Below are 15,969 nucleotides of genomic sequence, written 5' to 3' on the forward strand. Positions count from 1 at the left end.
TTTTGAATAAGTTTAGGTAAAAAAAAGTCATAATAAAAATAAATTATAAGTAATAATTAAGTAACCAGTATTAAAAACAGTAAAAAGTAATTAAACAGTAAAGCTGATCAGTTACATTTTTTAATGGTTCACATCTTCCGGTCAGACGCACAAAATCGCACGACATCCTATGCCTGCCTCGAGGTCAAAGTGCATGAAGTCACACATCAGCTATACGGGCACATTGCTGCTAACTAGATTTATTTTTATGAAGAAAATTTTTATGATACTATTCACATTACTGTTCGTTTTTAATTCTTCACGCAGTACAATGTTTTTAACCGTCTGATTTGGGCGTGAACAGCTGTTTTTTTATTTTGAAACTTTGTTGTTGATTTACATGTATGTGAAAATGGCTTCTGCAAGTGCTGATTGTGTTTCTGACAGTAATATTGAAGATTTAGTGTTTTTAAGTGATATTGACTCGTCTGTTAGTTTTAGTAATGTTTCTGACAACAGTGATTGTATTGATGACAAAAATGTAGATGATGAGGGCAGGAGTAATAATAGGTTATACATCTATCACTTTGTAATGAAAGTCACTATTATAAATAGTTTTATTATTTTCAAACAAACTAAGTCTCCAGCTCTGAATGAACACAGTTTCACAAATCTAACATTCAGAAAAAATCTTATACATTAACTCATTGGACTTTCTCTTTAAGTAAAATATTAGGATGTAAATGGTCTTGGTCTTCCACTGCAATAAAAACCCCAAAATCATCCCACCAGCTCATTGAATTTAATAAATATGTTCAGAATTGTATGCTTGTAGCTCTAAAAAGATAAAAAGGCAGTCAGGAAGAGGAATTAGGTTTTCATTCAAGTGTAAACAGTGCAATCTCCCATTATGTATAGTTGGATGTTTCCTTGAGTATCATCAAGAGAGAGGTGTTGAATTCTCCCAATAAAAAATAGATGAATTTTTTCTTAGCTTTAGTTTTTTGTATTAATTGGTGGTAGATTTTTTTTAAGTATAGACCAAAATTTATTGCTGTAGTGATAGATATAATGAAATAAACAGTATGTGAATGAAGATCAACTTAAAATTGACGTTTCTTCAATGATTGTTATTATCATTTAGATAGTTGAAATAATGACCGGGAGAGAGTTAATTCACTTTGTAAGCTTGAAGCTTGTAAATGGGAATGCAGAATGGAAATTTTGTTGCATATGCCTGCCTATGCAGGATTTTAACTTTTTTTTTACCTCTGAGACCACCGTTAGATATTGCTTCAGAGGATGAGATGAATAACAAGTAGCGTGTGAAAATGCCATGCCTGATCGGGATTTGAACCCAGGACCTCCGGGTGAAAGGCCAAGATGCTACTACTCGTGTCACGGAGGTCAGCAAAAGACCTGGATTTGAGCCTGGGGACTTTCCAGATGAAAGGATGAGATGCTACTATTCCAGCACAGTGATTGTCTTTGTTTATCAAAAACTGTTTGGTCATTTTATATAAAATTTGCTAATTACAACACAACATATAAAAATAATAACATTAAAATATCAAATGTAATTGGAATATTTAATTAAACACAAATATAGAATAGATGTTGAAAGTAGTTAACATTAGATAAGATCTTCTTGACATTACTTTTTAAAGAACATTGTAACAGGAGATCAGATTTTATTTATGGTTGCAATATGAGAATTTAGTTGCACAATGGCTGGGGAAAGTCAGCCCTGACCAAAAAATGCCCGCAGTAGTCTGTCAAACATGAAGGCGATGTCAGTAATTTTTCTTTTTACTTGAAAGGCTTGGTTGTTCCATGTGTTAACAGTAAACAAGGAGTTATATGAAGTTTTATGGATGCTATATGCCGAAAGAGGTGTGAGTTATGGAAAAACCAGCCTTAGTTTTTTTTATCATAACAATTCGTCACTTTCTACTATTATATATTATCAGCAAAACTCATCAGTACCTTACAATTGTACCTTATCCACTCTTTTCTCCAGATTTGGCCTTGGTCAACTTTTCCTTGTTTTAGAAATACTTTCTCTTGTTTTGGAAATTGAAGATAATCTTGAAAGGATGTCACTTTCAAGTCATTTATGATTAAGGAAAATGTTACAAAACAGCTGCACAGCAAAAACACATTCCCTTAAGAAATATTGCCTTAAGTGTATTGCTGGAAACAGGGAGTACTTTGAAGAGTACTTTGCAAATAACATTAATAAAGCTTCTTTTTTTGTAAGTTACATAATTATATTTTCATTGGTTTTATTATAATAGTTATTGTAATGAATGCATCTTTTTTTCAGTGATTGATTAATTTTTATCATAATTTGAGAATTTATCTCAAATCTCTTCTTTCAGATAAAGAATAAAATTCCTGAAACATTTGATTTTCTGTTAAAATATTTAACAAAGCGTTTTGATCAAGAGTATAAAGTATTATGAATTATTGTGTAATGGTATGTATGTCTACTTTTATTTTATTGATATTATTAGTCTACTTGTATTTATATTTTTAATTTTTATTAAACAATCTCACTATAGGGTTTAGGCTCAATTAAATAGCAGTTAACCTTATCCAGACTCATAGTGACCACTTGTGAACAGTGCCATCCAATTGAACTAAAATGATCTTAAGTATAAAATATAGGATTTCTGAACTAAAGAGCAACTCATCATCTTTATTTAAATTTTAATTTGGACTTTTTTGCAGCATATCAGAGCAGCAGTCAAGGTTGATTCTAATCATAACCAACAAACAGTGGGTTATATTTTTAAATTGAATGGTTTCTCTGTCTTTTTCCAATAATATGGTTTTTAGTTGATCTCTCTATATTGTAATTTTTATTTTAAAAAACTATTAGACTTTAGATTTATGTATATGTTTGCTCATTGATTTATAATTCCATATTTGTATTATGTTTTCAACTCTGACTGATGATACACTTATCTATCCTCTACATGGCCCATTTATTTACATTCATCTTTTCTCATTCAGTAGTAACTAATAACAGTACTTGTTTTAGTAATATTAACTTGTTTTACATAGTTTTTCTTTTGATTTATTATGATATGCTGTTGTATATGTTATGTATATATGTACTATTGTGCCAGGGTCATTTGGAAAGTTCTTAGACTGACAAAAAGATGCTGTTAGTATGATAAAGTGACCATAGTATTTGTCAAGTATAATCCTTTAGATGGCATGCTGTGAAGTTTCAGATACATACATGTAGTTGGTTTTTTGTGGCACTCAAGTAAAGCTAACAAGTTTTAAAAGGTTTCAGTCCTGTTGGACATTCAAAAAGAGTTAGATTTCAATTTAAAGGGTTCTTCCCCTTTTTTTTGATGGTTAAAAAAGTGGGCTACTGAATTTAAACATGGTCATACGTTCATAAGATGATGATTGCTTGGAATGACCAAAACTCACAACGTTGGAATTGTCACTAAAATACACAATGCTGTATTAAATGATCGTTCGCTGTATCTATATATTAAAAGTAGGCTGTAAAATCAAAACAAATTGTCTTTGGTTTACCAAAGACTTGGCACTGCTAGCAAATGACATCGACAAAACTAAATCACAGATATTATAATTTCAAAACATTGCAAATAAAATTGGCCTCAAAATATTATTCAAAAAGACGGAAATTGTGCCCCAAAAAACCAATACGTTTAAAAGAAGTAAACATAAACTGTAATAAAATCAAAATAGTAACCCAGTTTAAAAACCTCAAAGAAATAATAACCCAAATGAAAAAATCTTGATCCAAATTCGAAGAAACAAAGTAGCTAAAGCTCAAAAATTAACCTGATACATTTACAATAAAAAATATTATAAATATTAATAAACGCAAATATTAAACACTACAACAGTTATAAAACCAGCAGCCGCTTATGCAGCAGAAATACTCTTCCACCTAACGAACAATCAAAGACAGACAGACTTCAGAAAATCATAAGAAGTGGAAGAACCTGTATCAATAAAAAGTACCAGAAAATCGGGCAGTGGTGGATTGTGCCCTACAAAATCATATACAAAGAGTTAGAACTCATCGTTGATACCATGCGTAAGAGGAGACTTGGATTCTTTAGATATATTGTGAGGATGCAAGATTCAAGATTTCTGTAACAGCTAGTACAGTACAATGTTGAGTTGAAAAACACCAAGACAGGATACAGATGGATCAGAGAAATAAGAGAGGATTTAAAGGAAATTGACCTTATACCAGAAGACACCACAGATAATATAAAATTAAGCAAGAAAGTCAAGAACAAAAACACTTGCTTCATACTCACAACATGAGCATTTTCAACACTAGAGGAAAGGATAATAATAATAAATAGTTCTTGATTGAAGGTTATAAGACATCTTGATAGACCCCATCTACTAAGATTTACTTGATGTTTTGGGTATGAAAAAGCTTTCTGTTCAATGTTTGTCATATTTGTTAAAAATTGACCAAATATGCAATTGATTGGATACTTCTTAAGGGTGTGACATGCATTTAAACACGATTCTGCTGAGTTTCTTCAATGTTTTTTAGTAGATGAAACATGGATTTACATGCCAATGACCAAACAGTGTATGGGAGCAAATGAAAGCGCACAAAGATTGTGAAACAGTTCCATCTGCAGGAAAAGTCATGAATATGGTTTTTTGGAATTCTTGGTGTTATGGTGCTTATAGATTACCTGGAAAATGGCAGGACCATCACCAGGGACAATTGCACTTCACTACTGGGACTGATTGAAGGGTGCTATTCCGGCTAAATGTCCACATCTGACCAAAAAGAAAGAGCTGTTTCACCACAGTAATGCATCTCTGGTTGTTGCTGCAAACTCCATGATTTACACTTTGAAGTGCTTCCACATATGCTGGATTTGGCTCCTAACAATTACTTCCCCTTCCCAAACCTGAAAAAATGGTTCACTGACTGAAGATTCACTTCAAATTATGAGGTCAAAGTTGAGACAATAGATTTTTTTGCAGAGTTGGACAAATTGCATGACACTGGATATTAAAAAGTTTGGAAGTCTTTGGTATAAATGTATCAAATTACAAGGTGATCTGAAGGTGAAAAATTTAAAAAAAATCTGAACAATCTTGTTTGCTTTGTCAGGCTGAAAACTTTTTGAATATGCATATTGAACATGTTTCAATATTCAATGTGTTATAGTGTATATTGAAATCATAATACTGTGTATTCTTCCGTACTAAACGACATTGTATGTGTGTGCGTTCCTCTTAGCTTTAGCACCAGAATGTACCAATCGCTAGTGGAAAATCCCGATTTGTTAGTACCTGTCTTGTGGTAGTCAGGTGAATACTTGTTATATATGAATGTGTCTCATATACGAGGGTTATTTTTTTTTGCGAAATAAAAACCCGCGCAAAAATCGCATGAACCTTTGCGCAGCATCACTAGTATGGCCTTCAAACACGCCGCGTCACTTTGTTTAGTTCTGAACACGCAGCTAGCACGTAAACATGTCTACAACAATAGCATCTCCCGCCAAGTGTGAACTGTGTGCGGTAATTCGATTTCTTCAGGCTTAGGGGTGTAATGCAGCTGAAATTCATTGACCAATAAGTAATATGTATGGTGAAACTTCAATGAGTGACAGCAAAGTGCAACAATGGTGCAGGAACTTTAAAGCAGGACGTACAGATGTTCATGATCCAGGCGGTCAGGGAAGGAAGCGAGTGTCAACTTATTGAGCGAGTGGATGAGGCAATTCGAGAAAATCGTCGGTTTACAATTTCTGTATTGAGTGATTCGTTTCCTGAAATTTCAAGGTCAGCTCTCTACACCATTGTGAGTGAGAGACTTCAGTACCACTAACTGTGTGCGAGATGGGTTCCCAAGATGCTGTCCAACCATCACAAAACAATGAGAATGGACTTTTCTCTTAATGTTCTAACATTTCTTCAGCGCTACCACAATGAAGGAGAAGATTTTTTTAACAAAATTGTCACAGGGGATGAGACATGGGTCCATTTCAAAACTGAAGGAACAAAAGAACAATCCAAACAGTGGATGCATTCTCATTCTCCCAGTAAACCAAAGAAGATCAAGCGAAACAGTAGCCTTCTCCAACAGAAAGTTGGAGAAAGCTACTGTGTTCTGGGACCAAATGGAGTTCTCTTGGTGGAAATTCATGGAATGTGGCATGACCATCACTGCAGCCTCATACTGTGTGACTCTTCAACGTCTACGAAGGGCAATTCAGAATAAGCGGAGAGGAATGTTGTCATCAGGCATTGTCTTTTTCCATGACAATGCTCGGCTGCACACTTCAGCTGTAACAAAGAAGCTCCTGCAGCGTTTTCGCTGCAGGAGCTTCTTTGATCACCCACCATACAGCCTGGACTTGGTTCCATCCGATTTTCACCATTTTGCTCACATGAAATGCTGGCTAGGAGGACAACATTTTGTCACAGACATCGAGCTGCAGACCAGTGTAGAAACATGGCTGAAAACACAGGCGGCTCCATTCTATGATGAGGCTATTGGAAAGTTGGTACCACACTACGACAAATGTCTAAATGGGAGTGGTGACTATGTAGAGAAATAGCGTAACTATATAAGTACTTGTTACAAATAAAAACTTTTTTATTTTTACTGTGGTTTTAATTTTGTGACCAATTGGACCTTAAAAAAAAAATAACCCTCATATATTGATATATACAAAATATATATATTAATAATATATTTTTTTATTTATGTGATTGTTTTTCTTCATAAAATTAATTATTTATCTTAAGACTCAGGTTTCATTTCTTCCTTTTTTATTTGTAAAAATAAAAATGTTTCACTTTTTTCTTATTCTTTATAAATTTTCCCTTTCTTTTACTATTTATAAATTCTCACTTTTTTGGTTACTCTTAATTAAATTAATTCGTCTAATGCTTTATTTTTAGTCAGTCTTGTAATACTTATAAAATAGATTAATAAATTTTACTATTGTATAAATTCATTTATCGTAGCAGATCTTAATCAGCTATTTTCAATAAAAATAAATGGATACTGAAAATACTATCGATTATCCATTTAAAATCGTATATATGATTTTTTTTGGCCTTGTAACAATTAAACATACATATAGGCAAAACAAATGAAATGATAGTTAAAACAAATGATAAACAATAAAGGTCAAAATTAGAAGAATTTTGAAAGCTATTTTCCAAATTTTAACCTTATTTTTGAAACCTATACTCTTTAGCAATTTATTGATTTTGAAGCCAACTTCTCTTTTATTATTGCATCAAAGAAGGTTAATTTTGTATTATGATAATTGTTTTGTAAATTGAATGTAATATATAAATAAATTAATTAATCTATATTTAAGTTTCCAGCTCTTGTATTGAGTGAATTTGCATATGGATATTATGGATTTGATGAAAATGTTGAGTCTAAAAAGATGCAGTCTGTAAAAGATGCCTTAACCGATGTAAACCAAATTTAATTTGGTAGATTTGCTGATTTTTTTTGCTTTTCCTTAATCAATTTTTATCATTCAAAAAAAAAAAACATTTTTACAAAAGGCGTAATCAATTTTGGACACCTGATAATAGCATTCCAAGATTCCGCCTGCCAGGGCAACCCGTCTAGAGGGCCTAGCTGCGGATGTGTGTCGTAGCCACACCCTGCCGCTAGTATTATGATTAAATTGTAAATTTAAGTCTTGCATTGGTGCTCATTATGAATGAATATAATTGTAGGTCCACAAATGTTACATAGTGATTTTTAAGTAAGTTTGGGATATGGTTGTAAGTAACCAATCTGCATAATATGTGATATACTTTTATTTAAAAGCAATACATTTTTATGTTTTTCAGTATTTCTTTAAAACTTGTATCTTTATTTAACTCTAGACCACTAATGTAAGTAAAATTTATGTCCATGGACAATGATCAGGAAGGTGGGGAGTAGTGTGATTCACAGATCTCCCCACCCTCCCAGCTATGTTTTGGTGGGTTAATGTTCTCAAGTGCTGACGCTGTAGTGTTTCCATGTTTCAAGTACCTGACGCTGCTATTTGTATTTTTTCATCACTTTGTCCTGAAAGAAGGTACGTAAAACTTATGTGTAGTTAATAATTAAGGTGTTTTAGTGTACATATTATTTACGTAGAGTTAGCAATAAGTGCTGCACTGATTGCACATAAATTTTACATAGAGTTGGTATTAACATATAATTTACTAAACGTTTTTCTGTTTTTATTCCAGTTAGAATGGAGAACATTTTTTATGAGCCAGAAGAAGTTCTTCAGCTATTAAAAGAACTGTCTGATGAGGAGGAGGAAGGCGTGGAAGACATCCTTGAAGTAGAAGAATTGGAGCTTGAGGATGACATGAACGTGACTACCTACTGAACAAGGAGGAATAGAAGATAAGTTGAGATGGAAATTAAAAACATTGAATGTGAGCCTATCCAATAAAGAAAAAATCCAAAAGTGAACCAGAATTACAGAATGTTTCAAATGATTTACTGGTGATTCCGAATGATTGGCAAAAACGGCTACATATGGAAGACAACCAGTGCCCCTTGGAGGGACAGAACCAGGAAATAAATATTATCTATAGATGACCAGGACCAACCTCTAGCTAAATATGTTGTGAAGCCAAAAGAGTGCTTCATGCCTTTTTTTAGATGATAAAATAATGGATAATATTGTTCTTCATATGAACGAAAAAATTAGTTTCCAAAGAAATAACTATGGCATCCAAAATAATTCCACTTTGAAGGACACAAACCTAGAAGAAATACACATACTAATCAGACTCTTCATTTTATCTGCGGCTTTGAAAGACAACCACCTGACAGCAGATATATTATTTCATGATTCTTATGGTTCAGGATGCTATAAGTCAACAATGTTAAAAATGAGGTTCAAATTTTTGATGGGTATCGAATTGATCGAACTGGGTTCGATTCGATGACAAGAGATTGAGGCCAGAGAGACAAACACTTACAAAACTCATGCCTATTTCACTTATATGTAATATTTTTACAGATAATTTTCACAAGTCATACACACCAAGGCTGTACCCAACAATAGATGAGTAGTTGGTGGGATTCTGAGGGCATTGTCCCTTTTGAATGTATATCCTGTCAAAACCGAACAGATATGGCATTAAACTCATCATGTGTGACAATTCAACAAAGTACGTCATTGATGCAATCCCATATTTTGGCAAAGGTACAGTACCTTCTGGAATTCCAGTAGTAGATTTCTTTGTCAAAAAGTTGACAGAATCTGTAAAGGGAAGTCATCATAATGTAACTCTTGACAGTTGGTTCACAAGCATGCCAATTGCCCACAAACATTTTCAGGAACATCAATTCACAATAATTGGCACTATAAAAAAGAACAAAAGGGAGCTGTCCAACGAACTTATCAATCCAACATATGATCAATCAATCCAACACAGAAAAGTCGGAAGTACAATGTTTCTTTTTGACAAAAACCTCACAGTACTCTCTTATAAACCAAAAGAGGAAAAGCTCATGACTTGTATTTCAACAGCTCATGACAAAGGAATCATTGACAGCACCTTGAAAAAACTAGACATACATAATACTCAGTTACAATAGTACTAAAGGAGATGTCGACTTGTTAGACCAGATGTGCCAGAACATCATTGCAATAGAAAAACGAGAAGATGGCTTCTCTATGTTTTTTATAATATGTTGAATATATGGCGTGTGTCAACTCCTTTGTGATTTATTGTCATAACCAAACAAGAACCAAAGAAAACTACTTAGCAGATAAAAATTCATGTTGGAATTGCACGAACAACTAACTACTCCATGGCAGAAACATTGGCTTAGTTCTTCAGATGTCTAGAGAATAACGAATGTCAATAAGTAAAATCTGCCATGAAAACATCACAGAATCGACGAGTGTTGAAAAAAACAGGAAAAGAACTTATTGCTCAATTTGCTGTTATGAGAAGAGAAGAATGACGCAGACATTCTGTGTATTATATAAAAAACCTATATGTGGGGAGCACCAAAAGAAGTCATGCATGAACTGTCTGTTAATAGTATCAAATGCTTATTCACTTATTTAATATATTGTAAAAGTTTAAAAAATTGACTATATTAAAGAATGTTCAACAACGAGAAGTAAAATTTTTTTGTGTAAAAGGTGTGTTATAAAATGTGGTTCTGGTTTTTAATTTTTGGTTTAGTAACCTGATTGTTACTGTTATGTTTTTCTTGTATTATTGAATAAATATTATATAAAATTAATTAATAAATAATGTATATTACAGTCACATTAAAAAGTTAATCTCCGAGAAACCCACTTCTTTAGCATGTATGTAAATCTTACGTGTAGTTAGTGATTAGGTATGCATTAATTGAGTTGGTGTACTTGGATTAAAGCATTAGAAAAAAATTTTAACAATTAATTTTTTTTTTCTTCACCACATAAGCTTGAAGATTGTGTGTGGGATATGGAAAAATGGAATTCTGTAGTGTTTGAAAAATGCCATGCCAGGACCTCTGAATGAAAGGCCGAGACTCTACCACTCTGCCATGGAGATCGGCATCCATCCTTATCTTTGTTTTTTTTTAATGATTAATGAAGCTTCTGTTTTAATAGTAATTAAAAAATAATTGACTTTCCAGTGATATTGTTATTTCTTATAACTTTCAGATGATGAATTAATTCAATAAAGAAAACTTATGTGGTTTAATAAGAAGTACCTGAATAAATTGCTTATCTGCAGTCATAATTGAATATTCCAAAAAAGATGTACCAATTTTGATTATAATTTCAGCACTGAAGTGTATGAGCAGGTAACCCTAAACAAAGAAAAGAATTTTATTCTCTCATCTTTCCTACATCGTTCTTTGCTTATTATGTTTCAGTAATTATCTTTGTTTGATTTTAAAATCTTAATTTCAAATAAGATTTGAAAGACTAAAATAAATTTAAAGGAATTCTAAAATGAAGGTGGAAGGTATAGTTTAAGAGAATCTGCTTGAAATACTACTACCATCATGTGTTAATAATATTTTTTTGTTTCAAGGTAAATTATTAATGGAATGTTGATTGCGTTTCTATTGTAAAATGTGTTAATTTATGCACGTATAATTAAGATTTATATTTTTGTTGGCAATTACTTTTGCCTGTATTGTTAGATGAAGAGTATCTGGTATTGTTAATCTATCCAAATATACATTTAAATCTAGTGGTATAAGTTTACATTAAAATGATAAATTCAACAATTTTTTTGGTGTATGAAACTGCTGTATAAAATGTATTTTAATTGTTGTTACATCTATATACGAATATATATATATATATTTTTTTTAAATTATTTTTTAATACATGTATTTTAAAAATGTTACTTTTTATATTTAAATGTTAGTTTTTTAACTTTTACATAAATATGTTTTAGTGTAATTTTATAGATAGAAATAAATCATTTTACTATAATTTTCTTTTTTAATCTCATTTTGCAATATGATATCTGTTATTAATAGGTTTGTTTGTACATATAAGAATCATGCAAGCAGTGTGATTTGTATTATCTGATCTAGCAAGCTCAGTTAGGAAGAGCACCTGGATTTACACATAACTTTATCTGCATTTGATCTGTTGACAGTAGTCTGCAATGTACATTGATTTTGTCATATTCTATCCATGATTTATAGTTGTCTAGGTTTGGCTCTTTATAATCATTTATTGTACTGTGATTGAAAAATTATATTGTTCCCAGCCAAATTGTTTGATCAGCCTTTGAGATTCACCAGCAACATGCAGATGAACATTGTTGTGAAGCAACAAAACCCTTCAACTGAGTAAGCATACCTGTCCTCTTGTTTTGAACTCCACGGTGCTGTTTTTTAAGTCAGAATAAAGTGAAGCATTCGTAGTCGTACCTCAGCAAAAAGTCGACCAACAAAGCCCCTTTTTTATTCCAGAGCACTTGATTTTTCATGTCATGTTGAAATTGTTCTTTTAAGCTGTGTGTCTCCATTCCATAAACTGTTGTCTGGATTCTGCAGTGATGTGAGAGAGCCAAGTCTCATCACCAGTCAGTATTTAGCTCAAAAAATTCTCACCTTCATTTTCATATCGGGTAAGAAAATAATAATTGCTTGGTTTTGTGAACCACTCAACATTTTTGGCTCCCATTGAGAGTAGAGTTTGTGATAACCTAGGTTTTGTATTATGATTTCATGCAAAACTACTGTTGGTGAAATTTCGCAGAACTTATTAGTTGAAGAAATTGTAAACCATCAATTTCCTTTAATTTTTTCATCACTTGCATAACAAAATCTTTATTCATGATGGAAGGGCACCAACTCCTTTGATCATCATGCATGTTACTGTGTTTCTTGTTGAACTGCTGCATCCATTTCCTAACAATTCCATCACTCATTGTTTTTTCACCAGAAACTTCACTAACTTATTAATAAATATCAGCTGGTGTAACATTTCTTTTGCTTAAAATTTGGATAACTACCCTAATTTCACTCTCAGGGATTGCAGTATATTATGCAGTAGATTAAACATTGCTGTACTTTTAGTGGCATCTATTGAAAGCCAGAGAATAAGAGAATGTAGCATGCATGTTCAGAGTTGTGTTCACATCGCTGCGGCGATGGTTGAAGGAAACCTCTGAGGAGAGGTTTCATTACATAAAACCTCTTTTCATGAGCTGAGGTTTGCATTATGTAAAGTTTTATTCAGTGGTATTTTTGAGCTGGTAGTTGAGTGTGTACCTTCCCCAGTTTCACAATCTTGCTGTTGAGAACTTTTACAATGGTTTTGTGCCCTTACTGTTAGGACGATTCATACCCTTTTCACGGGGATTCAGAGGATTTGGCGCACGATTTGTTGAAACACCCGCCCCATCGCGGTGAAAAGAGTGGCAATGACTCTTGGTCACAAGTCCTTGTTACAAGCAAAGGGGCCTTTACCGTTAGTCCTGGTTATGCTCTTTTAGAGTGGGGGCCGTAATCTGTAACTGTGTGTTGATCTTTGATTTCACACATTTGATCCAGTAGTAGTGAAGAGGTGCAAAGAGTGACAGGAGAATACAGAAGGTTTCAACTGCTGCAGATATGGTCACAGGGCTAAATTTTATAATTTTGCCTTGGTGTGCGCCCATTCTGGTGAGGAGGGCCACAAGCGTAACAATTGTTCGCATAGGTCTGAGGCTCCAGCCTGTGGTAACTGTAAGAAGTTGCACAAGAATCATGAGCACCTAGTTGTTAGTAGGGAGTGTGGCTGTTATGTAAGGGCCATTGCACTGTACTTTAATTCCTTAGATGGTTAGGTTCAGTCAACTAAATTCCCGGAGTGCTTATGTAGTCCAGGTTGAGTTAGGTGGGATTGTAGAGGGATCGACCCTTGATGTTGTCCTTCTGCAGCACCCATATGTAATTATGAGTGATCTGCCAGGCTTACACAGCTGGAAAATACTGAAAAATAATAAGTCTATAACAATGACATTATAGAGTACTTGGACACAACAGAGCATGTAAACACAATCATTTTTTGTAAATTATTACATACACATTATTTATCTATAGGGAGTGGACACAATCTTGCCACTGCTCTCTTGATGACACCAGAGGTGCCACTCTTGGCATCTATCTTTTCCCGGGTGAAGCATGAGTATACACCCCATTCTCCATTTCATAGCAGGAAGATTATTGTCCCTGATGATAACCAAATCACCTACAAATGGTTGCAATGATTGTCTTTGCCACTTTACTCGATTTTAAACGCTGGACAGGTATTCGGTTGATCACCTTGACTAGAACACTTAGAACTGCTGCTGAACCAGTTGCCATCTGGATAATTGACTGGTAGGAATCTCTTGCAGGTCTGGATCCATTGCAGCTGAAGTCACATCACCAACCAGGAAGTGACCGGGTGTTAAGGGGGATAAATCAGATGGATCATTTGATAAAGGTTAGGAATTTGGACAGGCTACTAAATTATACTTTGTGCAAAACTCTTTAAGTCGGTCCCCTCTTTCATTCCTTTTGCCCAGCCCGTATTCACCCACTATATTTCCTTCCTTGCCTTTTCCAATGCTTGCATTCCAATCTCCAACTATTATTAAATTTTCATCTCCTTTTACGTGTTTAATTGCTTCATCAATCTCTTCGTATACACACACTACCTCATCATCATCATGGGCGCTTGTAGGCACGTTAACAATCGTTGTCGGTTTAGGTTTTGATTTTATCCTTATTACAATGACTCTATCGCTATGCATCTTTAAATACTCCACTCTCCTCCCTATCTTCTTGTTCATCATGAAAACTACTCCTGCCTGCCCATTATTTGACGCTGAGTTAATTACTCTAAAGTCCCCTGTCCAAAAGATTGTTTATTTATAGCTTACAAATTATGTTAACAAAGTTAAACAATAAAAAATGAGCTAACAAAATAAAATATAGGAGCTTAAAATGCTAACTATATGTTGAAAAATGAAAAAAAATCCTTTAATTAAAATTAAAAAATTTTTCAAAATTGGTGGGTGATAAAAAGATTATGAGTTCATATTCGTTTTCAGCATCAAAAAACATATTAAAATCATGTATCACATGTTAGGAAACAAAAATTATGTTTATCAGTGTTACCAGTTCTGGAAAGTTCAACATATATTTGTCCATGAGAAAAACAGTTTGATCGTATATCAGTAAGTACCATTAATACCAATGTGTTTGAATGTATGGGCTTGTGCTTTATTATTATAGCAAATGAAAGTTTTATAGGGAATTGCAGCCTCTTGAATTGAAATGGTAAGTCTCTTGAGCCTCGTTTCTGCCACTCAAAACTTAGCAGTTAGCAGTTGACTGAACCTCCGGGTTGGTCTAGTGGTGAATGCATCTTTGCAAATCAACTGATTTTGAAGACAGGAGTTCCAATGTTCAAATCCTAGTAAAGGCAGTTACTTTTATATGGTTTTGAATACTAGATAGTGGATACAATGTTCTTTGGTGGTTGGGTTTCAATTAACCACACATCTCAGAAATGATCGACCTGAGACTGTACAAGACTACACTTCACTTACACTCATACATATCATACTCTGAAGTAATACCAGATGGTGATTCCCGGAGATAGAAAAAAAAAAAAAAACATTGACTGGACCAAATATTTCTTTTTTGTTAATAAGGTCTAGGAATTTTTTTCATTTTTAGATGGAAAACTCTGGATATAATATCGTGTCTACCAGTAGATTTTTGACCATGAATAGTTGGTTTTTATTTCTGCCCATTTAGGATTGCAAGTAAAAGTTAAAAATAAATCTGAATGTCCATGCTTACGTACGTACATCATAGCATCTAGAGATTTCTCATTCATATACCAATGGTGAACCAGTGAAAGATGAGCGAAATATGACACTTGACCATTGTTGTTAGCATTAACATTGGTGTCTTGTTCCACAGTATCTTGAAGATGAATATAATCATCAGCACATAATTTTTTTTTGTTATTACGAATAAAGGCTAATCTTTCAGTTATCATTTTGGCCATCATATCAACACAATGTTGATTAAATAAGTTTCTGTAGTACTGTAAAAAAAAAGTCAATGTTATCTCGAACCACAAGCAAATGAGCATAAAATTGCATGTAGGAAACTGTTTTATTAATTGTTTATTATGTATTAACTCTTTTATTAATTTAAAATCTTCTGCATTATGCAAATGTGTTGTCAATATTGCATTTAAATTCTCAGATTATTATGTTACAGCAAAACTTGCTGGAGTTCTGTTATTAGTACCTTCAAGTTTGGAACAATATTAATACAAAGAGAAGTTTGATCAGCATCAGAAAGGAAGTAAATTTGTAAAAATTGGTAATCGACACCAGTTGCTGGCAATAAATTTCCTATGCGATGGTAAACTTGATCTTGAATTTTAAATGTAGGCATAAAATTCCCTTCTACAATTTGTTTAGCACCGAAAGAAGTCATCTTAA

General features: G+C 33.3%; 1 protein-coding gene across 3 annotated transcripts in view; it reads left to right on the top strand.

Moving 5' to 3' along the window:
- The window catches only part of LOC142321442 (uncharacterized), a 35,283-nt gene extending 23,827 nt beyond the window's left edge, over positions 1 to 11,456 (top strand). For all 3 annotated transcript variants that reach the window (XM_075359522.1, XM_075359521.1, XM_075359523.1), the window contains 2 exons: positions 2,361 to 2,458; positions 10,671 to 11,456. In XM_075359522.1, coding sequence (XP_075215637.1) covers positions 2,361 to 2,444 — 84 coding nt within the window. In that variant the 3' untranslated portion in view covers positions 2,445 to 2,458; positions 10,671 to 11,456. The remainder of the gene's footprint in view (positions 1 to 2,360; positions 2,459 to 10,670) is intronic.
- The last annotated feature ends 4,513 nt before the right edge of the window (positions 11,457 to 15,969 follow it).

This window comes from Lycorma delicatula, chromosome 3 (assembly GCF_047948215.1).
Source record: "Lycorma delicatula isolate Av1 chromosome 3, ASM4794821v1, whole genome shotgun sequence".
Taxonomy (NCBI): domain Eukaryota; kingdom Metazoa; phylum Arthropoda; class Insecta; order Hemiptera; family Fulgoridae; genus Lycorma; species Lycorma delicatula.